Source organism: Mesocricetus auratus, unplaced genomic scaffold (genome assembly GCF_017639785.1).
Source record: "Mesocricetus auratus isolate SY011 unplaced genomic scaffold, BCM_Maur_2.0 Super-Scaffold_100007, whole genome shotgun sequence".
NCBI lineage: Eukaryota > Metazoa > Chordata > Mammalia > Rodentia > Cricetidae > Mesocricetus > Mesocricetus auratus.
In genome coordinates, this window is record NW_024429191.1 from 56,597,029 (window position 1) to 56,618,682 (window position 21,654).

At 54.7% G+C, this 21,654-nt stretch overlaps 3 protein-coding genes across 8 annotated transcripts; 1 reads left to right on the top strand and 2 right to left on the bottom strand.

The window, feature by feature from the left end:
• Window positions 1–396: 396 nt before the first annotated feature.
• Window positions 397–6,112, bottom strand: Traf4 (TNF receptor associated factor 4). Its single transcript, XM_005077031.4, has 7 exons — window positions 5,867–6,112; window positions 3,193–3,244; window positions 2,475–2,579; window positions 2,246–2,407; window positions 1,998–2,159; window positions 1,759–1,914; window positions 397–1,520 (listed from the first exon to the last, which is right to left on the bottom strand). The coding sequence occupies exons 1-7, from the start codon at window positions 6,007–6,009 to the stop codon at window positions 888–890; spliced, it is 1,413 nt and encodes a 470-aa protein (XP_005077088.1). The 5' UTR covers window positions 6,010–6,112; the 3' UTR covers window positions 397–887.
• A 581-nt stretch (window positions 6,113–6,693) lies between these two features.
• Window positions 6,694–18,849, bottom strand: Nek8 (NIMA related kinase 8). Of its 4 annotated transcripts, XM_040749230.1 has the most exons (16): window positions 18,685–18,849; window positions 17,896–18,019; window positions 13,720–13,925; window positions 13,247–13,479; window positions 12,844–12,975; window positions 12,146–12,354; window positions 11,924–12,003; window positions 11,657–11,838; window positions 11,420–11,570; window positions 10,262–10,338; window positions 9,818–9,935; window positions 8,669–8,819; window positions 8,269–8,432; window positions 8,008–8,166; window positions 7,726–7,884; window positions 6,694–7,341 (listed from the first exon to the last, which is right to left on the bottom strand). In XM_040749230.1, exons 3-16 carry the CDS (start codon window positions 13,853–13,855, stop codon window positions 7,313–7,315), a joined length of 1,980 nt encoding a protein of 659 aa, XP_040605164.1. In that variant the 5' UTR covers window positions 13,856–13,925; window positions 17,896–18,019; window positions 18,685–18,849; the 3' UTR covers window positions 6,694–7,312. The 4 variants fall into 4 exon arrangements, with proteins under 4 accessions (XP_040605164.1, XP_040605163.1, XP_005077087.1 ...); XM_040749229.1 differs by having other exon boundaries at window positions 17,896–18,849; XM_005077030.4 differs by lacking the exons at window positions 17,896–18,019; window positions 18,685–18,849 and adding an exon at window positions 17,318–17,830.
• A 194-nt stretch (window positions 18,850–19,043) lies between these two features.
• On the top strand, window positions 19,044–21,187 carry Tlcd1 (TLC domain containing 1). Of its 3 annotated transcripts, none has more exons than XM_013118375.3 (4): window positions 19,044–19,194; window positions 20,129–20,211; window positions 20,295–20,377; window positions 20,653–21,187. In XM_013118375.3, the coding sequence occupies exons 2-4, from the start codon at window positions 20,148–20,150 to the stop codon at window positions 21,034–21,036; spliced, it is 531 nt and encodes a 176-aa protein (XP_012973829.1). In that variant the 5' UTR covers window positions 19,044–19,194; window positions 20,129–20,147; the 3' UTR covers window positions 21,037–21,187. The 3 variants fall into 3 exon arrangements, with proteins under 3 accessions (XP_012973829.1, XP_005077086.1, XP_012973830.1); XM_005077029.4 differs by lacking the exon at window positions 19,044–19,194 and adding an exon at window positions 19,447–19,812; XM_013118376.3 differs by lacking the exon at window positions 19,044–19,194 and adding an exon at window positions 19,820–19,982.
• The last annotated feature ends 467 nt before the right edge of the window (window positions 21,188–21,654 follow it).

Here is a 21,654-nt window from a genome sequence, read left to right on the forward strand (position 1 = left end):
TGGCCAACTAGCCTTACAGAATTGGTAAGCTCTAAAATTTTTGATCCTGACTCAAAAAGGTGGAGAGTTACTGAGGAAGACAATGGGCATGGACCTTTAGCCTGCATATGTATATATACATGGTAATTATTGGGGAAAAACCCAGCCCAAGCAGAGAGCTAGTCTTGAGTGAGGTAGGGTCTAGAGATGCCAGCCTTATGAGAAGCAGTCACTGCACCTATCCATCAAACCGCCAGAGGGCAGCTGTGGTGGCAGGCCCAAACAAAGCTTGTTGCAGTTCCCATACTGTCCACCAGGTGTCCAGCTACAAGCAGAGCAGCAGCTCATCCCCTTTTCTTCTGTTGGGCCCAGCCTCCCAAGCCCTAACCAACTGGGAGGAGACAGGCTGGAATCAAATTAATAAATACAATTCCGGATTTATTAAAAATCAAGAGTTGCCCTGCTGTTCCCTCCTAGCACTAAAGAAATAAATAACCAGAGAGGGTGACACTGGGTAAACGGAAGGAGACATTAATCTCAAGGCAGAATCTTATAACTAACCCTCCCTTTTCCAGTACCCCCCACCCCCACTATGGCTCTTGGGACATAGCACCTGAGCAGGTACCTCAGTCCAGGTAGAATGTGGCTGGCACCAAGGCATGTCTGCCATGCCCAGGAGGGGAGACAGGCCCTGGGATCACTTGTTTCCAGCCCTTGATAACCCAGAGACCTGCTCCCCCCAGGGGCCAGGGCTGAAGCACCAATTGGAGGCACCTGAGGGGTAGGTGTGGCGGTGGTAGGGAGAGGGTGGTGCGCTAACGACCGAGGCAAAAGATGAGAGGGGGTCCGGCCCCCTCTCCAGTTCCTGTCCCACCTCCCTTCCCGCTTAAGCCCAGAAGGGTCTACTCTCAGCTGAGGATCTTCCGGGGCAGTTCGACAGAGGCACGGATGAAGACTGCATCATCCCGCACATAATTTCGCTTCCGGATGTCCTGGTGGGAGATGAATTTGGGGTAGCCAAAACCCAGAGAACTTTCATCCAGGGAGCCTCGCCAAGTGCCTGGCTTTTGGAAGTTCTTCCAGTTTGGATCAGGGTGGAAGGTTTCCGTGACGTGCTGTGGCTTGGCCAGACCTGGGTCACTCTGATCCAATAGGGAGAAGGTGACCCGACGGGCAAAGGGCCACTCAAGCAGATTGTCAAAGGCGCCTGGTAACACACGGATGTAGATGGAGAGATGTGTGCCCTCACCACTGCCGTTACCATTGAGGAATGCAGACACCTGCAGCTTGTAGCCGTACTTATGTGTATAGAAGGCTGGACTGAAGCACTCCAGGTTAGGCTTGGCCTTGGCCTCCTGGAGACGCCGCCCATAGCTGCTGATCTTCCAGATGAGCACTCCATCACTGCCTATGGACAGCTCCTCCAGCTCTCTCCGCAGCTCCTGCAGCTCTTGCCGCTGCCGGCTCACCAGGGCGCACATCATAGCCAGATGTGGCTTTACACTCTCCTCCACGTGACGTGCCATTGCCAGCTTAGGGCACTGTTGGCAAAACCCAAGGCCATGGGGGAAGGAAAAAGTTACCAAAAGAGGAAGGTCCAGGGGAGAGAAGAAGCAGGTAGGGGTAGTAGGCACCCAATTCCACAGCACGATGACAGAGGGTGCTGGGAAGAAGCAGGAGTTGGCTAGCGGGACCCATCAAGGCCTCAGCTGTGCCAGCAAACCATCCTGTGTCTAGGACTTCAAGGGCGAAAGGGGGCCGGAGAAAGGGGCATCTCACCCTGTGCTTGCAGCCAGACTCTTTGAAAGGGCAGAGCACCAAGGCAGTGCTGCAGCTGTCCTTCAGATGGCCGGGCAGGTCCTCCCGAGCCACAGTGCCCACGCCACATTGGTTGGGGCAGGGAACAGGCAGCCGTGGGCACTGGTACTGATGGCTCTAAGACCAGAGACAGAGCAGTGGTCAATAACCTGACTCCTTGTTACCCAACCTCACAGCATACAGGTCAGTAAGGGCCTCACCTGGATGGTGTCAAAAACAAACTCCTTGGTACAGTAGGCACAAGGCTGGGTGCGCTTGGGGCACTCAGAAGTGGCATGCTGAGCCAACAGTCGCCTCATCATGCGGGCACCACACTTGTTCTCACAGTACACACTCTCTTGGGGGCACATGCCCTCGTGACTCTAAAAATAGCACAGGGGCTGAGTTAAGGGATGCCGGGCTCACAGGCACCTCAACCTCCCTTCACCTTCAACCTGAACCCACCTACCTCGTAGGCCTCCCCACTAAAGTCACAGCCACAGAATTCACACTTGAGGCGGCGCTTAGGGCAGTCGTGCTGCAAGTGAGCAGGCAGATCACGACGGCTCAGCTTGGCGGCACAGCGATTGGGGCAGGGCACTACATTGAAGCTGCAAGTGTTCAAGTGACCCTAGTGGGAGAGACTCAGTCAGCATCTGCGAGTCAGGGCCAGTCCCAGCTCTCCACCCGAGCCTCACCTGGAGATGGCGAAGTGGCCCGCTCCAGCGGCAGCCCTCCTCGCTGTGGATGCAGCGAATAGGCAAGCCTAACACCTGGACCTCTAGCTCCGGGTCTGGGTAGATCTGTGGGCAAAGAATGGGGGATCAGAGAGGATCAGAACCTTCTGTGGCCACATTCACCCTAACTCTCAGCTGAGCTGGCTGTGTCTGTAAGTCAGTAATTAACCTCTTGAGCACTGACCTCTCAGACTATTTGTCTTTGTGCTCTAGGATGAAGGACACAAGAGGTTGTATCTACTCTGACTTGGAAGCTAGGGTCCCCAACATGCCTGCACAGGAACATGCTCCCTTCAGGAGGGCACCCCATCACATCCTGCTCAGTCACAGGCTACCCCCCTCCCTGCACTTCCTTCCTCTTAGTGGAGGGGTCCTGGCCCCCAGCCACGGGTCTAACTCGCCACAGTAAGAAGAGGGAGCATTTTTTATGGGCACAGAGCAGCTCTGTGCACCCCTACAGGCTGGGCATTGTGCCTGTCCCTCAGGGCAAACAAGCCTTAGTTTGCAAACTGGCCTGGTGGGAGAGAACAGGCTACCTTTGTGGGGGCACAAGATCCTGAGGTCTGAGGTTGACACTGGCCCTGTGCCTGCTCAGGCTGCCAACAACTCTAGCCTCTACCAAGGGCAACAGTCTATATAACTATGTACCCAGGCTTCCAACCTAGCAGTGTGGACTCACCTTGGCATAGTCGAGAGGAAGCTGGTCCTCAGGGCATTTGAAGACTCCTTCACTGAAAGGGGAGAAGGCAGGGTCAAGGCTTCTCAAGCCTCACTCTCTCAACCAGGATAGCTACCCTCCCTTGCCAGGCCCCTTCCTAGCCAGCCATAGCTGAGACAGAGGTCAGAAGGAACCCACTCTTCAAGGGTGCTAGACTTCCCACAAAAGGTATTCTAAGTTCATCATAGACAGACACAGCTGCCTTGGGCAGCACTTACCCAACAGGTGGCAGCTGGCGTCCCCTCCCCCCGGGACAGCAGCTGGACTTGAAAGAAGCACGCAGCCTGCCACCCCCTTTTCTCAAAATGGTTTTTATTGGCTATTCTGAAAGCTGATGGGAGGGTGTACAAGGATGGTCTTGGATGAAATGCCAGGGTTACCCAGCCTCCATGACTATGCCAGGGCAAAGGTCATCTTGAGGCCACTTTATGCTATCCCGTCCTCTTCTGAGGATGTGTAAGTAAGGCCTGTGGCCTTGTGTTTACCCACGCCCACCTGGCCTTCACCATGTGCCTCTGAGAAGTTAGAATGCCCCTACTCAGAGACGAAACAAACAAAAACCCAGGCTCCCTAGTGAAGCAGCAGCTGGGGATGTCTGTCTGCGGCAGCTCCACATCTCAGACAGGCTCTAATAACAGACAAGGCTTCTGAAACTTGGCGACCCCAACCCCTGCCTGCTGTCCTGTCTGCACCCGAAACTGACACCCATAAGCCTAGCAGCATGCTTCTTCCTGCCAGTATGCCCTAGCTGACCACAACAAGACCTGTCACACAAGACTGTCATGGTCCAGGCAAGACAAGGGCTCACCTGGCAGGACAGAGGCCCCTAGGCATGGCATTCCTGGCAACCCTGCCGTGAAAGCACTTTCCAGAGTCTGGGCAGTCCACACCCCAGGTGCCCAGTCCACTCTAGCACCTCCCCTTGGCCCTGCTACTGCTGGCCATAGCCTGGATGCAAAGAATAATACATACCCAGGCACCAAACAGGTGTGCCTGCATCCACAGGGCAAGCAGCCTTTCTGGCTCAACCTGAGTAATAGCCTCCGCAGGAGTGGACCAAGGGGGAGGGGTCCACTTGGCTGCTTCAGGAATGTGCTGACCCAGTGGTTTTGGAGACAACAAGGGGACTAAAGCAAGTCCCTAGGCTTCAGACAGAGGCTTACCCTGCAGCTTGGGGCCCAGCCAGGACAAAGGTTTGGCCAAGGCTATGAACAACCTAACTGGGGGGGGGCAAGAGCATGTTCAACCACCGCTAGAGGCCACGGAACACTCGATCGATGGGGGAGGGGAAAAGGCAGAGGCTGCTCCTGGCTGAGCAGTGGAGGCCCAAGCCCAGGGGAGAAGACAGGATGGGGGGAGGGAGCGGTGGGAGAGGAAGAGGGGATTTCCGGGAGGAGGAGGGGCAGAGGAGCCTCGAGGGGACTGAGAAGGAGGAAAGGAGGAGGGAACTGAGCCTGACAGCCCCTCCTGGCTCCTTCCCCGGGGCAGTAAGGGTGGGTCAGCTGGAGGAGGGGGCTGGCTCAGCTGGCCTCATCTGGAAACCAGAGGGCCGGGAAGGGAGCTGAGGAGACAATGGGCCCGTGTGTCTGTAGAGGAGTTAAGTGTGTACATTGCAGGGAGGAGGGCCAGAGGGAGGAGGGAGGCGAAGGGAGGAGGGGGGCAGCACAGCAGCTTGAGCAGGAGCATATGTGAGAGCAGGAGCCCGCGGCCGCTAGGAACAAAAAACAAAGGGCCTGCTGAGATTTCCGCCAGCCAGGATCTTCGGAGGGGAACGGAGCACTGAGGCATAAGTCCCACACTGCTCTCCCTGCCAGGACCCCTTGGACCGCGGCTGACCCGACCTGCCGTGTGCTCTAGAGCACGACCCCACAGGCGTCGGGGCTCCCCAATCTCCCACACCGCGGCCCTCAGTGCAGGAGACTCGAGACCGCACAGGGTGCCCAGAGATGTGGCGGATGCCTGAGGCGGCAAGGCAGGACGTGGATCCTAACCAGCCCGGGGACAATTCCCCTTTCGCAGTGTACCCGACCATCCGTCATACTCAAGACCCCACAGAGGGTTCCCGGTGGAGAGGCGGGGAGGGCTGGTGACTGCACTCAGCCCGCGTTGGATTCCCAGCTAAGACCACCACGAACGTGTGACCCTAGGCAAATTGCAGCCTTTCTTTCAACCTCTGTGAGATGGGAGAACAATAGCGGCCGCTTTTTCAGCGTCACACAGAGTAAGGATGGACTGGTGAAAACTCCAGAGGCTGGCAGTGCCGCGCGGGAGAGGCTTTGTCCTTCCCTTCCCTAAAGGATTCAAAGTTCAAGGCTGCGGCCGCTCGGGCTCAGGTGGGGGGGAAGGGCGGGCCACGGGTCGGGAAGGGCGTCTTTCCCTGGGCCACCGCACGCGGAGACAGTCTTTCCCACCTGGAGCTGGGCAGGTAGGACCCGAGCGACCTCACGCCTGGTGCGTGGGGTCCTCCCCAGAGCCCTGACGTCACTGCCGCCCCTTGACATCATGGTGGGCGCTCCTGAGGTCACCGGGCGGCCGCGGAGACAAAGGCCCGACGTGTCTCCGGCGCGGGCCCTTCCCCGTGCAGTACCCCTCACTCCCGGCACCGCCGGCCAGGCCCACCGCCCCCGGGTCGCACCTGAGGAACTCCTGCAGGCAGGTGTCGCAGAAGCGGTGGCCGCAAGTAGACACCTGCACAGGCTCGCGCATGGGCTTCCCGCACAGTGGGCACAGCAGCCGCCGCTTGGGCTTCTCCAGGAACTTGTAGTCGAAGCCGGGCATGGCGGGCTGGCGGCGGGCACGGGCGAGCGGGGCCGGGCACGCGGCGGCCCCACAGCCCGCGCCTCGCTCCGGCCGTGTTCCCCGGCTGCGGGCGGCGCCGACTGGTGGCCGCGAGCGGCCCGGGTCCGCAGCCCCGCCCGCCGGAAGAGGGGGCGGAGCCGCGTCCCCACGGTCCTAGAGCCCGCCCTCGCACCCCGCCCACTCCACAACCCCTCTGACTGCGGTCGCTCTCGGGACTCTGCCCACGCTTCCAAAGTTAAGTCAGCCTCGCCCACCCCCGGAAGCTGGGGCTTCTCTTTCCCGTAGGAACTGAGAGCACGGCTAAGATTCTTCCAGAAGTGGGGGCTCCTTACGCTGTGATGGTGCCTGTCTGGTCGCACCACAAAGACTTGACTCTTTAGAGGCCACCTTAAGGTCTCCTGCCCCACAGACCGCCCAGGGACCCGTGGAATTAGCTTCCAGGTGCCAGGCACCGAAGCCTGGCAACAGGATCCGAGGAAACCCGGCTGGAGCAAGGAAACTGGGCTGGGCTCTGGGCCAGCGGAACCTTGGCCCCAGCCTCAGGCCTCTGACTGCGCCCACATTCCTCCGGTCGGCCGCTGCCCTACAACCACAGTCGGGCCCAACCCAGGCTTGGGGTGTCTGGAGGCCACCTCCATCCCAGAAGAGACCATATGCCAAGCAAGCATTTGATAATTTTATTGGCGCTATTTTCAAACCTTTGAGAAACTGGTCGAGTCTGGCCTGATACCTTTTTCCTCAGTCTAGGTCTGGGAAATGGCCTGGGGTAAGGGGCAACCTTCTGTAGGATCCCCCTCAGCAACCACACAATAGCTCCAGCACTCCCTCCCTGGGAGGTTGGGGAGGGGGGCTTCCAGAGGTTTATCAAACCCCTGCCTCAGGAATGACAGAAATGGGGACTCCCTCCGACCTATCAGCCTCAAGCTATGCAGAGATTAGGCAGGCCTAATGGCCAGTCCAAACAAGCCCTGGCTTGCCCTGCTCCAAAGCATGGCATCAGTCTCCACAAGGACACCACACGCCAGGGACTTCTTTCTAACCCGGCTTGGGGTGTGTGTGTGTATGTGCATGTGCTGTTAATTCCTGCCAGACTGGAGCCTGAAGACACTGAGTAAGATAAGGAGTTTGGGGCCGGGGCTTGGAGGAACACAGTGGCCTTCGGTGGCCTTCCCACCTCACTGGTGGTGTACACAATCCAGGACGCTGGAAATAGTGGTTCCTTAGGCACCTGCATTTTTCAAAGCACTCAGAGGTGGTCTGACTCCTGGTTAGTCCTGTTGCCTCAGGGGGGGACTGGTTCGTCAGTGACCGCTGGAGAATATAAAAAAGAAGCCCTGCAGCCCGTCTGGAGGTGATGCTTACAGCAGGCGTCACCCCCCTTTGATCTCATTGAGCCCTGGAGCTAAAACCGTCCCACCAGGCTAGAAATGGAGGCTTAATTTCAACTGGATCCAGGAAGTACTGGAAGAAATGATTCCAGTGAGGCCTGGAGAGCAGCAGGGCAGCTCTTGCTCACCCAGGCTGGATGCTTGGTGTTTTACACATCCCCTTCCTGTCCCCCACTGGTTCTGCTTTCACGTTTCTGGGGGCAGAAGGCTGCTGGGTAATTTGAGTTGTGACTCCTGAGGATGGAGTAAGGAGTAGAGGGGAGCTGGGTTAACCCTGGTCTGTGGGTGAGACAGGAAAAAAACTCACATCGAACAGCCAGGAGAGTGTTCCCATGGCAGCAGGACACTGAAGTCACCATGTAAGGAAGAGTCTCATCCAGCTGCACTGGCCTAGGGAGTCCAGCGTCCTCATCCCTCCTTCCCAGTCGACCTCGGGCTCCTTTGCCCCAAGAATACACTTCCCCTTCTGCCAAGAATTCAGAAGACAAGGGGCACAGCCTAAGCTAGCAGCCAAACACTGGACATAAAACTGACTCCAAAGGGAAGTCCTAAGAATCACCCACCACATGCTTGCCACGCCCACTCTCACCTGCCCCAATGGCTACAGTGAAGGCATCCCCACAGGCCACCATCACCATCTTGATGCCCTCTAGGCCTTGGACCCGACAGGGCGCCCTGCTGGCCCGGCGAGAACTGGTGCCCAATTGCCCGTGCTGATTGCTTCCAAAAGTATAGCAGTCACCAGAGGCTGTGGGGATGGGAAGAAAATGAAGGAAATGGTACTTGAACAGAAGTCTGGAGGAGGCCGGGTGAATCCCCCTTAGGCCTCCCAGGCCTGGGTCCTACTCACCAGTCACAGCAGCAGAATGAGCAGTGCCCAGGTCCACACACAGCAGGGGCTCCCGGTCCAGAGGTGCAGAGCCCAGTGGTGTGAAGCTCAGGGCCTCCTCCACTTGCTGGTGGGGATCAGGCTCCTCATCCAGGGATAGGTGATCCAAGCCTAGCTTGTTGAACCTAAGAATGAAGCCAGAAGCCAGAAGTTTGTATAGGCTGCCTGTCTCCCACTAGTCTCTGCTAGGATTGCTAGGATCCGTCCCACCAGGATACGGATCCTACCCTGAGTTGATCCAAATAGTAGTTTCGTCCCTCTTTAGTTCTGATCCTTGGAAAGAGGGACCCAATAAGGATTGAAATACTTTGTAGCTAAGGAGGGTAGAAAGGCAGCCTATTCCTTAAATGCCTCTACTTACCTGTTACTTCCACAGGCCAGAGCCCTGCCAGGCAAGGTGAGGATCATGGAAGAGTCAATACCACAAACAACTCTTTGAGCTTCCTGTCCTAGGGGCACAGGCACCTGCTGGGGGCAGCTATGGGACTCCCTGGTGCCTAATCCCAGCCTCCCTACAAGAAAAACAAAAACAAGAAGGGGTTAAGTTTGAACTTTAAAAGATGGTAATGCCAGGAAAAGAGGAGGAATGAAGACTGTTCTCAGCCTCAAATGCTTCTCTTAGGCCCTGCTGCTGGCTGACATCCTTTAAAGCCTTGCTTCTAATTCCAGCAGCAGTTGGGGGTGATGGAGCACACCTCTAACCAACCATAGCACTCAGGATGCTGACCCTGAAGGGCTACCATGAATATGAGGCAAGCCTGGGCTATAGTGAATTCCAGGCTAGCTGAAGCTACATAGCAAGGTTCTGTCTCAAAAAACAGGCCAGAGAGATGATGGCTCAGCTGGCTGCTCTTATAGATGACCCAAGTTCAAATCCCAGCACCCACATGGCAGCTCACAACTGTCTGCAACTCCAGTTTCAGGCAATCCAACATCCTCACACAGACAAAAACATGCAGGCAAAACACCAGTGCACATACAGAATAAATCATTTGAAAACAAAATTTTAGAACTCCTGACACTCAAAAGGCTGAGGCAAGCCAGGCATTGGTGGTACATGCCTTTAATCCCAGCACTCAGGAGGCAGATGCAGGCAGATCTCTGTGAATTCAAGGCCAGCCTGGTCTACAAGAGCTAGTTCCAGGACAGACTCCAAAGCCACAGAGAAACCGTCTTGAAAAACCAAAAAGAAAACCAAAAAACAAAAAAAGGGAGCTAGAGAGATGGCTCAGTGGTTAAGAGCACTGACTGTTCTTCCAGAGGTCCTGAGTTCAATTCCTAGCAACCACATGGTGGCTCACAACTGCCTTGAATGAGATCTGGTGCCCTCTGCTGCCATGCAGGTAGAAGATTGTATACATAATAAATAAAGTATTTTTTTAAAAACCACAACAATAACAGAAACCCAGGAAGGAAAGACTGGGCCATGGAGAGGAAGATGGGGAAGATGAGGAACAAACCATGATGGAGGAGGCTGTGAGAGGAACCCTAAAGGCTAGAGCTTGCTTACCACCATCTCCGCGGCCCCAGGCAAACAGTTCTCCATCTGTGGACAGGGCCAGGACATGAGAGGCACCACAAGCCACCTGTACCATCTCATAGCCCAGCAGGGCTTCCACGATGGTGGGCTGGAAAGAGAAAATAAGGTGATTGAGGCGTATCGGATTTGTCCCTCCCCTGCAAGCAGGAAGTTAGAAGCTGCAAATTCTCAGAAGGCTAACTGTCTCTTTAACACCAACCGCATACATTCACAGCATACAGACAGAGCAACAGGTGGGAAGCTTTTAGGGAAGCTGTCTGTACTTCCCCTGATCTGGCCCACAACAGGTGCAGCCCGGGAGCCAGTGGGACATGAGGCTCCTGGGAACTCCCCTGCCCCCAATCTGCTATCAGCTCTCAGAAGAGGGTTCCCTGCCATCCTCTCACTTCTCTTCAGGGTACATGTATCACCCACCTGGCTGATGTCAGTGAGGTTGCCATGGCCTAGACACCCATTGCTGCCACTGCCAAAGGTCATGATGATGCCTCGGTCTGGGGGAAACATAGAGGAGTACATCTGTATTTAGGGGAGTTTGGTTCACTTATGGTTGAAGAGGGAGATAATAATGGGAGCTAAGGAGGGCATAGTGGTGCATGCCTTTAATCCCAGCACTTGGGAGGTCCAGGCAGGCGGATCTCTATGAGTTCGAGGCCAGCCTGGTCTACAGAGTGAGTTCCATGACAGTCAAGGCTACATAGAAACACCCTGTCTCAAAACAAAAAAACAAAACACACACACACACACACACACACACACACACACACAAAACAACCAGGAGCTAATGCCTGGTGTGATGTCACCAGTCTGTTATTTGGGTTGAGGGAGAATTGCAAGTCTGGCTGGTCAAACTTAGTGAAACACTGCCTTAAAATAAAAAAGTAAAAGTAAGCAAAAACAGCCTAGAATGGTGGCACACACCTTTAATCACAGCACTCGGGAGGCAGAGGCAGGTGGATTTCTGTGAGTTCGAGATCAGCCTGGTCTACAAGAGCTAGTTCCAGGACAGCTTCCAAAGCCACAGAGAAACCCTGCCTCAAAAAATGCACACACACACACACACACTCAAACACACACACACACACACACACACACACACACACACACACACACACACACACACACACACACGGCTCCAGGACAGCCAATACTACATGACCATACCTTATCTCAAAAAAAAAAAGAAAAACCAACCTGGGATTGCAACTCAATAGTAGAATGCTTGCTCACCGTATACAATGTCCTCAGTTCAGTCTCCAGTGAAAGGGGAAATTGAAAGGGAGGAGGGAAGATACTGAAAAGGGGCTGGAAGGGCAGGATGGGGGGAAAGGCATAAGTGGTCTCCTTCCAATTTGTAATCTGGGATCTGTCAAATGGGGATACTACCACACGCTCACTGTGAGGCCTACTGTACCAGGAAAACGCGTTGGAGTCAGCAAATGTCAACCGCTAGCTACTAGATAGAAGCAGTAACCCATAAGGTGAGAGACACATTAATTGACTGATTTCGGATGAGACAAGTTGCACTGTCTAGCTTTCTCCTGTCTCCACAGAGAACTCCCCTGACAAGCTCACCAGTCAGGCAAGCCGTGAACAGGTCCCCGCAGGCCACATGCTTGATGGTCACACCCGACTGGCCCTCCAGGAAACGTGAGACGAACTGGGGCTGAGGCAGCTCCACTGCCCCTGGGAGGAGCGTGCCTCCGCCAGTGCCTAGGGGCGGGGCCTGCAGGGGAGTGGGCGGCGCCTGAGGATCCCGGTTCCACTTCGCGTCTCCCACCCTCACAGGAGCAAGCCTGCTGCCAACCTGACCTCCCACAGGATGAGGCGCCCAGAGCGTGTAACACCAGCCTTCTGCGTGCGCCCTGCGGACACCTGCACCACTTCAGTGTTGAGCATCGGGAGCCTCAGGGGGACGCTAAGTCCACCACCCCACGCGTACACCGAAGACAGTGGCGGTGGGATGGCCGGTCTCACAGGTCCCCGGGAAATACCTGCAAGTACCGTTTGGGGCCTGTTAAACTAGTGGAAACCGTAGGGAGACCCAAGAGCTCCAGTGGCTGGTCCCGACTCACTCACCCCTGCATCGGGCACTGGTGACCCTGCTCCCTGTGCTGCCAGGGGCCATGGGTGGTCCTGGGGCCAGGGACTTCTCTGCCCTGCAGAATACAGAAGGGCCTCATGACAAGTCCTGTCCCTGGCAGTCCTACGTGACTACATAATGAAGGGTTAGCTCTAGACCTCCTGTGTTCCCCCTGGGTGCCCTCCCCTGAGGCCCAGGGCCCATCTCCCTGCACAGGCCTCCGCATACGGACGCTGCCCACATCGCTGTGAAGGTTGAGGAGAGCCCGGATGCAGAGGGGTTGTGCCATGATGTGACTGAGGGGTGGCCGCTGTGCAGGCTCCAGGCTGAGCAGGCTCAGGACAAGATGGCGCAGCTCGGGGCTGTACCGGTCAGAGATGGGCGCAAAGGTGCCACTCATGATCTTCAGCACCAGGGCTGGCAGGTTCTGTGAAGGCGCCACATGTAGAGATGGCCAGAGTGCTGGGTTAGCCTCTCAGGTGGGGAGGGCAGTTCCCCCACTGAAGAAATAAAAACAGGTCTACCCTCAAGGCACCCAGTCTCATCAGAGAAGGCAGAATGGTAGGAGAGTCTAACCCCGCTTCAGAACTTCCTAGTCTGATAAGAAAGTTTAGCTACATCCTCAGAAATCCCAGGTGCTTTAGGAACCTCCAGGCTTGCTCTTGGGAATGTCTCTAATCTGATGGAAGAGTCAGGATGACATCCACTCCCTCAGGAATTCTCAGGCTAAAACAGGACTCAAGCCCTACCCTAGTCTGAGCTGAGCCAGGGAGAAGCACAGCCCTGCCCTGGGGTAACCCACCAGCAGGTGAGGGACTGACATGACTCAGTCAGTCAGCCACAAGAGAAGGGAACGCAGAAGTGGTCAGAGCCATGGCAAAGGAGTTCTGAGTCCCTGAGGGGTGCCTGTACTCACCGCAGCCTCAAAGGCTCTCTTGAGACTGGCCAGCTCATATAAGACACAGCCTAGAGCCCAGATGTCACTCTTCTGGTTGTAGGGCTTGCCCTCACACAGCTCAGGGGAGATGTAGCATGGAGTACCCACCACCTGCAGGAGGGAAGTCTGTATTACAGCCCTGGGAAGAGAGGAACAGAGGATAGTTTCTCAAAGCAGGCAGAGGGCTTTCTCTTGCAGGCCCACATAAGGGAAGAGGAAGAGGCAGGAATGAGAGTGAGCCTCGGCTACAGAGACCCTTGGTGTCCCCCGCACATCCAGAGGGCTTTCTCTTGCAGGCCCACATAAGGGAAGAGGAAGAGGCAGGAATGAGAGTGAGCCTCGGCTACAGAAACCCTCAGTGTCCCCCCGCACATCCAGGCACCGTGTAGGCCTTGCTCTTGCTGCTGAGGATCTTAGAGATGCCGAAGTCACCGATCTTGACGATCATGCGGTGTTTGTCGAGAAGGATGTTCTGGGTCTTGAGGTCCCGATGCAGGATGAGGTGCGTGTGCACGTGGTGCAGGGCAAGCAGGATCTGTACGAAGAAGTGGAGGATGGTCTCCTCCTCCAGCAGGGAATTGCAGCGCTTCTGGATGAACTCGGCCAGGGTGCCACCTGTGGCCCAGAGAACTAACCAAGAGCTGGACTTTTCCACACCGGGAACAACCCACTGCTTTAACACAACAGGACGCTGGGACCAGAGAGGGCAAGGAGCCCGCTGAGGTCACACGAGTGGGGCCACAACTCTATACCTCTGCCCTTCAGCCAACTCTGCCCCAGAGGGGCACCACCTGATGGTGTCCAGCTCTCCTGGGAGGGAAAGGTTCTCTAGCTGAGGCAAGGCATCTGGCCTACCTGGTGCATACTCCATGGCGATCATGAGGGCCTTGTCCTCTAGGAAGTTCTCGTAATACTCGATGACGTTGGGGTGGCTGAGCAGCTTGAGCACCTGGCACTCGTTCTGTGCCGCTTGCCGCTCCTCCTTGGTCATCTGCTCCACGGGGATCTGCTTGATGATCACCAGCTTCTGGTCAGCCTTGCGGAGACACAGGTGCACAATCCTAGGGGCACAGAGCAGGAGCCAGCGAAGCTTAGGGCAGCCTGTACACCACATGCTCTTTTGACGTTTGAGCTCTGCGTGGCAGAGGCTGCAGAGGAACCTGGGGGCCACGGCCAGTCTGACAAGACCCCAGCTCAAGAACAAGAAAGGTCTAGAGAGATGGTTCAGCACCCAGATCAGTAGGCTCAAAACCACCTGTGACTCCAGCTTCAGAGGATCTGATGGCCTCTTCTGGGCTCCACAGGTGGCATTCACTCACACAGAAAATTTAAATATTAAAAATAAACCTTGGGCTGGAGGGATGGTTTTCCAGAGGGCCCAGGTTTGGATCCCAAGACCTACATGGCCGCTCACAACTGTCTGAAATTCCAGTCCAGGTGATCCAACTCCATCTTCTGGCCTTTGCAGGTACTCCATGAGGATGGTGAATATGCATATATGCATACAAAATACTTATACACATGATATCTCAGGCTGGGAGTTGGTGGTGTACGTCTTTAACCCCAGCATTCTGGAGACGGAGACAGGCGGATCTCTGAATTTGAGGCCAACTTAGCCTACGGAGCTAGTTCTAGGAGAGCCAAAGGCCAAAGCCATATGGCTACATAAAGAAACTCCATCTCAAAGACAAACAAAAACAAAAACTCTTAAAATAAATAAATAGTGGTGGTGGTGGTGCATGTATGTAATCCTAGCACTCTAGGAGACAGACAGACAGACAAGAGGAAATGGATTCAGGATTTCAAGACCATCTTTAGCCACATAGCCTGAGGTTCATGAGAACCTGTCTCCAAACAAGGCCAGTGAGCTGACTCAGGTAAAAAGGTGCTTACTGACCAAGCCTCATTATCCCAAACCCACCCATTTGGTATGAATCAATCACCACAAGTTGCCTTCTGATCTCTACACATGAATGAAAGGACACACCACTCAGCATTGTGGTGTACACCTTTAATCCCATCACTGGGGAGGCAGAGGCAGGCGGATCTCTGTGAGTTCAAGGCTAGCCTGGTCTACAGAGTGAGTTCCAGGACAGTCTCCAAAATAATACAGAAAAACCTTGTCTCAAAAAAACAAAAAAACGCCAGGCGTTGGTGGCGCACGCCTTTAATCCCAGCACTCGGGAAGCAGAGGCAGGTGGATCTCTGTGAGTTCGAGGCCAGCCTGGTCTACAGAGCGAGTTCCAGGACAGCCTCCAAAGCCATAGAGAAACCCTGTCTCGAAAAAACAAAAAAAAACAAAAAAACGCCGGGCGGTGGTGGTGCACACCTTTAATCCCAGCACTCGGGAGGCAGAGGCAGGCGGATCTCTGTGAGTTCCAGACCAGCCTGGTCTACAAGAGCTAGTTCCAGGACAGTCTCCAAAGCCACAGAGAAACCCTGTCTCAAAAAAACCAAAAAAAACAAAACAAACAAACAAACAAACAAAAAAAACGCTGGGCATTGGTGGCCCATGCCTTTAATCCCAGCATTTGGGAGGCAGAGGCAGGCGGATCTCTGTGAGTTCGAGGCCAGCCTGGTCTACGGAGAGAGTTCCAGGACAGCCTCCAAAGCCATAGAGAAACCCTGTCTCAAAAAAACCAAAAACAAACAACAGGACAACAAGCTGGGTAGTGATGGCTCAAATACCTTTAGTCCCAGAACTTCAGGAGGCAGAGGCAGACAGATCTCCAAGTTCAAGTCCAACCTGGTCTACACAATGAGTTCCAATACAGCCAGGGCTACACAGAGAAACCCTATCTCAAAAAAACAAAACAGAACAAAAAGTGTCCCCTGCCCTTGTAAAACTGTCCCCTTCACTCCCATCACTTTTAGATCTAAACTACAGGAGTCATAGTGACACTTGGTTTAGTTTCCTAGTACTGGGGATCAAATCCAGCACCATATAACACTGGGCTACAGCCCCAACCTGAGAATGTCCTTGTAAAATCTACATGGATTGTATTAGGTCACTCCGTTGCTTTGTTTTTTTTCCAGAGACACAATCTCATATAGCCCAGGCTGACCTTGAACTTGCTATGAAACACACACATTTAGTTGAAGACCTTGAAATTCCTATCCCTGCTGGGCGTTGGTGGCCCACACCTTTAATCCCAGCACTCGGGAGGCAGACGCAGGCGGATCTCTGTGAGTTAGAGGCCAGCCTGGTCTACAGAGTGAGTTCCAGGACAGCCTCCAAAGCAATACAGAGACACCCTGTCTCAAAAAAAAAAAAAGAAAAAAAATCCTATCCTCAGGCTCGTGCCTCCACCAATGGTGCTGGGATTACAGGTATGGGTCACCACACCCCAGTCCAGTTTTAAAACTCTTCCCTGGTTTGAGGGGAAGCTCTAGGATACTGTGAGTTCAATCCCTAGCACGAACAAGAACAAAAAATCCCTCTCACCTTTATACTTCAAATCAACTTCACCTCTTACTTCAATTTACAAGATCATAATCTGGCCCCGCCCTCCATGACAATCACATTCTTTGCCTCGCCCACTACATTCCAACTAAACCAGTCTTTTTCTCAGTTTTTTGAATGCTAAGTGTATTTTCCTGTTGAGGAGCTTTGCAAATGCTGCTTCATCTGCTAGAACTCTGCCTGTCCTAATTTCTTCAAGTCTTGACTTTACATCTCACCTCTTAGAAAATTCTTCCTTTCCTGGTGACTCCTTAAATTGCCTTTTGGTACATAGAAATTAAACCCAAGCATGCTAGGCGGGAGCTCTACCGCTGATACACCTCCTCAGTTCCCCTCTTTTCTTTCTATAAAATTTGAGATGGATAGCACTGAGTTGCCCAGGCTGGCCTTCAGCTAGTTATGTAGTTCAGGCCTGCCCAGCATGTACCATAAAAACTAGCTTGCTGTTTTTATTTTTCTCTTTTGGAGACAATCTCTATGTAGACCAAGTTGGCCTCGAATTCACAACAATGCTCTTATATCTGCTACCAAGTACTGGAATTACAGGCATATGCCATCCCATCTGGTGCACGGCCTCTTAATAACCGTCCATAACTGTTCAAACTTCATTAACTGTTTATACAATATCTTGTTTATTTGTATCAATTTCCTATGGGCTGAGTAGGTAAAGGGGAAGTACCACGTCTGTTTTGGTCATAACTGTATATATACTCTGGGCAGTCTGATCTGTGCAGCTAACGCTCATCAGTTGCAGCAAAGAACAAGCAACCAGTGGGAAGAACTATTTTCCGAGAGCACAGGCTGGTCTGGTTGGTGTGATTTCTACAGGGGCGGGGCCCCCGCCTAGACCTAAGGACTGGCTGTCTGGGCGGGGCATCCCGGAGGGGCGCTCTCGCTTTGGGGCGGGGCCAACAGGACCAGGATTTCTTGATCAGATTGGGGTTTGTTTTCTTTGTCCCCTAGTATTTCCTCCCCAAAGCCCTGGCTCACCCGAAGGCACCTCTTCCCACCACACGAATCCGCTCGTACTTCTCCATCTCATGTCTCAGATACGCGGCTGGAATTCCCGTGCGGCGCGTGCGCGGACCCGCCCATCCGGGAGCTCCGCCTCTTATCAGTAGGACTTTCGCAGGGCGGAGCCGCGGGAACGGGTGCGTGTGTTAACCCCGCGCCTTTTCCTTTACAGAGGTCTTTCCCCAACGGCCCTGCCCCCAACGAGGGGTACGAGAATAGACATTGCGGGTTTCTTGGCGAGTCTCTCAGTGCTTAGCACAGTACAACCACTTTGCACACGCGTAACTTGGCATAGGTCGTTAGACTGGAGCGACGCGTGGCTCACTTAAGTTGCCCCGAGCGAACAAGATTGTGCCCCAAAGGCCGAATGGGAATGGGAGGCGAGGGCCCAGTCCCGGCTGCCTAGGCGTGGCACTACTTCGGAATCAGCCACGATTCCCTTCTGGCACGTAAAGGATAGACCGAGAGCGTGCTGTATGGGGCGGGAAGCGGGGGTTGTTTGGTGTTTGCCAAGGGAGAAGCCGGGAAAACCCCAGAGGGACAAACTGATTCACCTGAGAGTACGTGACGTGGTCACCTGGTTGTCACAAGTACTCAGCACCGCGCTCTCGGCTTTTCAGAATCCCGAACAAAACGCTGCCGCAAGGGGACCCAGTCCTCGGTGCTCGTCTCGAACCTCTTGGGGGTGAGATGGGAATGGAAGTAAACCTCTACCCGAAAGTGTCAGGGTGGGGGAAAACCCGAGAGGGTTCTACGCTTCTGTCCAGAAATGGTAGGCTGGCTAGTATCACTGCTAGGGTTTCGACTGGGGTCAGTTTAATCCTTATTCATGCCACCGCTGCTCTAAGGGAGATATAAAACCCTAGTATTCAGGAGGTGGTCGTTAGCTAAGGGTTAACGTCCCTATTTCTGAATGGGTGAGGAAGGCGTGGGAAGGGATGTTTATCTTTTGTTCCCGCCCCGCCCCAAACTAGCCTACGTGGAAAGACTGGAGGGAACCTGCGGTCACTGGCTCAGGCCGGAGTCCGCTGGTAGATAGGCTTTCTAGTGAGCGAGCTGGGAACTTGGGAGCACAAAAGGGGGTAAACAGCTCACCCAAGACATCAGATCGTGCTGTCACTTAGTAACTGACTGGGCCTTGAGTGACCCTGGAGCCCCATGGGGGTTAATGTGTAACCCTGGAACCAGCAGGGGAGACAGCAAACACCCAAAAGGCTTTGGTCCCTGGGTGTCCGAGCTTGGGTTTCTAGTTTTTTCCTTTTGAAACAGGTCCTCTAGTCCCCACTTTCTGCTCGCGTCCTTCACTTCCAGCTCCCTAAAGTACACCTCTTCACTTCCCGCACCAGCTTAAGGCTGCTGCTTTCCCTCCGGGTCTGCTTCTCTCGCTCCGCAGAACGGCCTTACTCATTGTGAGGCGGATTGGAGCCCGCACCACAGTGAGGACAGGATGACACCTAGTGGCCAGAAGTCGCAATTGCACCAGGCCACTGCCGTGGAGCGAGGGTCACCCCAGCTGTCTCGGCAAATCCGCAGCCTTCCCCGCCCCAGCTTCCAAGGAGCCAGGAGAGGGTTGGGACTGTCTGAGGGAGGACTGTGACAGCCGCTAGGCTCCAGGAGTCCAAGAGGGGTAGGGAGGAGAGGTGTGATGATGGGTGACTCAACAGTTCCTAAGCACCATTCGTGCGGGGCGCGGGAGAGGCAGGGAAACACGTCGGTCTAGGTCCTGGAGAGGAATCGAGTCTGGGCGGAGCCTTGATCCGAGGCATCGCTCCCGATCCCCCAGGACCAGGATTTAACCGACTCCGGTGTGTGATGCTCCCGCCCTGAAAAGAGTTGAGAGGAGCGTTTTCGAGGTACCCGCCCAGGGCGTGGGAGCCGGAGGCCGTAGAGAAAGTGAGGATGTATGTTCGGCTGTCGGGAGGCGCCAGAGAGGGGTGCCTCGGCGACGATGGCGGGGGCCACCCCTTCGCGCTCGGAGTCGGCGGGATCCGGGCGGGGCCCCGGGGGACACGGGGCTCGCGCCCTCCGCGCGGCAGAGGCGTCCGAGGGGCGGGGGCAGGCGGCGGGGCGGGGCGGGGGCGCGGGCGGCAGGGGCGGGCAGAGGCCTCGCCGGGAGCGCGGGGAGGAGCGAAGGGGCCTTGAGGGCTCCGCGAAACTGTGGGTCTGGCGGCCCGCGGCAGAGGCGATCGTGGCTCCCTGGCCGGAGACTGAGTAGTGTTCCCAGAACTGCCGGAGTCGGCCTAAAGGGCGGACAGACAGACGGCAGGGAGGGCCAGCATGCACCTACTGTTGCACCCCGCCTGGCCGCTGCTCCTGGGCGCCACACTGACCTTCCGGGCACTCCGGCGCGCGCTCTGTCGCCTGCCTCTGCCTGCTCACGTGCGCACCGACCCCCTGCGCACCTGGCGTTGGCACAACCTACTCGTCTCCTTCACCCACTCCATTGTATCAGGGATCTGGGCACTGTTGTGGTGAGTGAACAACCCGGGGTATTGAGATGTTCGTGGGATCTTTCGCGGGGTGCTCGGACTGTTCTCTCTGTTGCTATTCCCATCACTCACGGGTGAACAGACGCCAAGGATCTCACCTGATTCCCTGTTTGGAAAACTACCCAACCAAGAACGGCTGTGGGAAACCCGAGGTACCTGGGCTTCAGCCAAGCCCCTCCTCACTCTCCAGTCAGCCAATAGTGGGCGCCCTGAGTGCCCTGGGACTGGCAAGTGTTGGGGGAGGCGAGGGTCCTTCGGGAGGCTGCAACCGCGAGAATGTCCCTTTTCTTCTTTCCAGTTTATGGCAAACCCCTGAAATGCTGGTGGAGATTGAGACTGCGTGGTCACTGTCTGGTTATTTGCTTGTTTGCTTCTCTGCAGGTAGGTTATGCCCAAGGAGGCCGAGAGTAAGAGGTTGGAAGGCAGTTAAGTATTCAGTCTGTTCTTCTCTACCCTTCCACTAGGATACTTCATCCACGACACGATGGACATCGTGGTTAGTAAACAGACCCGAGCTTCTTGGGAATATCTTGTTCATCATGTCATGGTGAGACAACCCTTTGAACCAGGGAGGGAGGCCATCTTACTAACACCAGCAGGGTCCGACTTGCAGGTTGCCTAGGATTGTCAAGTGATTTTGCTCCCTATGGGACCAGAGTGCCTTGGTTCACCTAGGTAAACAGACTAGGAATGTCATGCAGAGCTAGATTCTAATGTACAAAGTCTAATCCTCGTGAACAAAAATTTTAAAACTTAGCTTTCTGCTTTGGCACCTTCCTCGGTGTTCTTCAATCAGCCCTTGTCCTGTCACTTGTCCCCTAGGCCATGGGTGCCTTCTTCTCTGGCATCTTTTGGAAAAGCTTTGTTGGTGGTGGCGTCTTAACACTACTGGTGGAAGTCAGCAACATCTTCCTCACCCTAAGGATGATGATGAAGATAAGCAACGCCCAGGATCTTCTCCTCTACCGGGTCAACAAGTATGTCAACTTGGTCATGTACTTTTTCTTCCGCCTGGCCCCTCAGGTCTACCTCACCAAGTTCTTCCTGCAGTATGCTGGCCAGAGGACCCTGGGAACATTTTTGTTGGTCATCTTGCTCATGCTGGACATGATGATCCTCATCTACTTTTCTCGACTCCTCCGCTCTGATTTCTGCCCTGAACGTACTCCCAGACGCCAACACAAAGACAAATTCTTGACGGAGTGAGAAAGGATAACCAGGACATGTGGCAGGGCTAGCAGCACAGCCAGCGGCTTTGTAACAAACTAGGGCTCTGCTTCAGGCCTGGGTGTATCCTGGGACCAGGCCTGGCACCTTGAGTCTGCACTCAAACTATTGAAAACACTAATGAAAGCTCTCCTGTGAAGTCCTTCTTGGGAAAGGGGTGAGGGAAGCAGACAAACCGGTCGGGAAAACCGGTAGGATGGGAGAGGACAAGACACTGTCCAAAAGCCAGTCAACCCACACCACCCTGAAATGGATGCTGACAACTCTAAAATTACCCCTCTGGTATTGGTTTCACAACAGCCAGCCTCTTACAGGGATAAGGGAAGGAACTCTTGTAAAGTCTGCTCTGAGCCTCTGATGGAGGCATGCTTCGGGACACTTGTCTGAAGTAATGAATACCTTTGGTATTTGAGCTCTAGCATGGGAGCTGAAACAGTGACATCATGGGCATATTTCAATGGAGAAAGTAGATTAAGAGTCTTTTAGAGGACGGGCGTTGATGGCACACGCCTTTAATCCCAGCATTCGGGAAGGCAGATCTCCGAGTTCAAGGCCAGCCTGGTCTACCGAGCTAGTTCCAGGACAGCCTCCAAAACA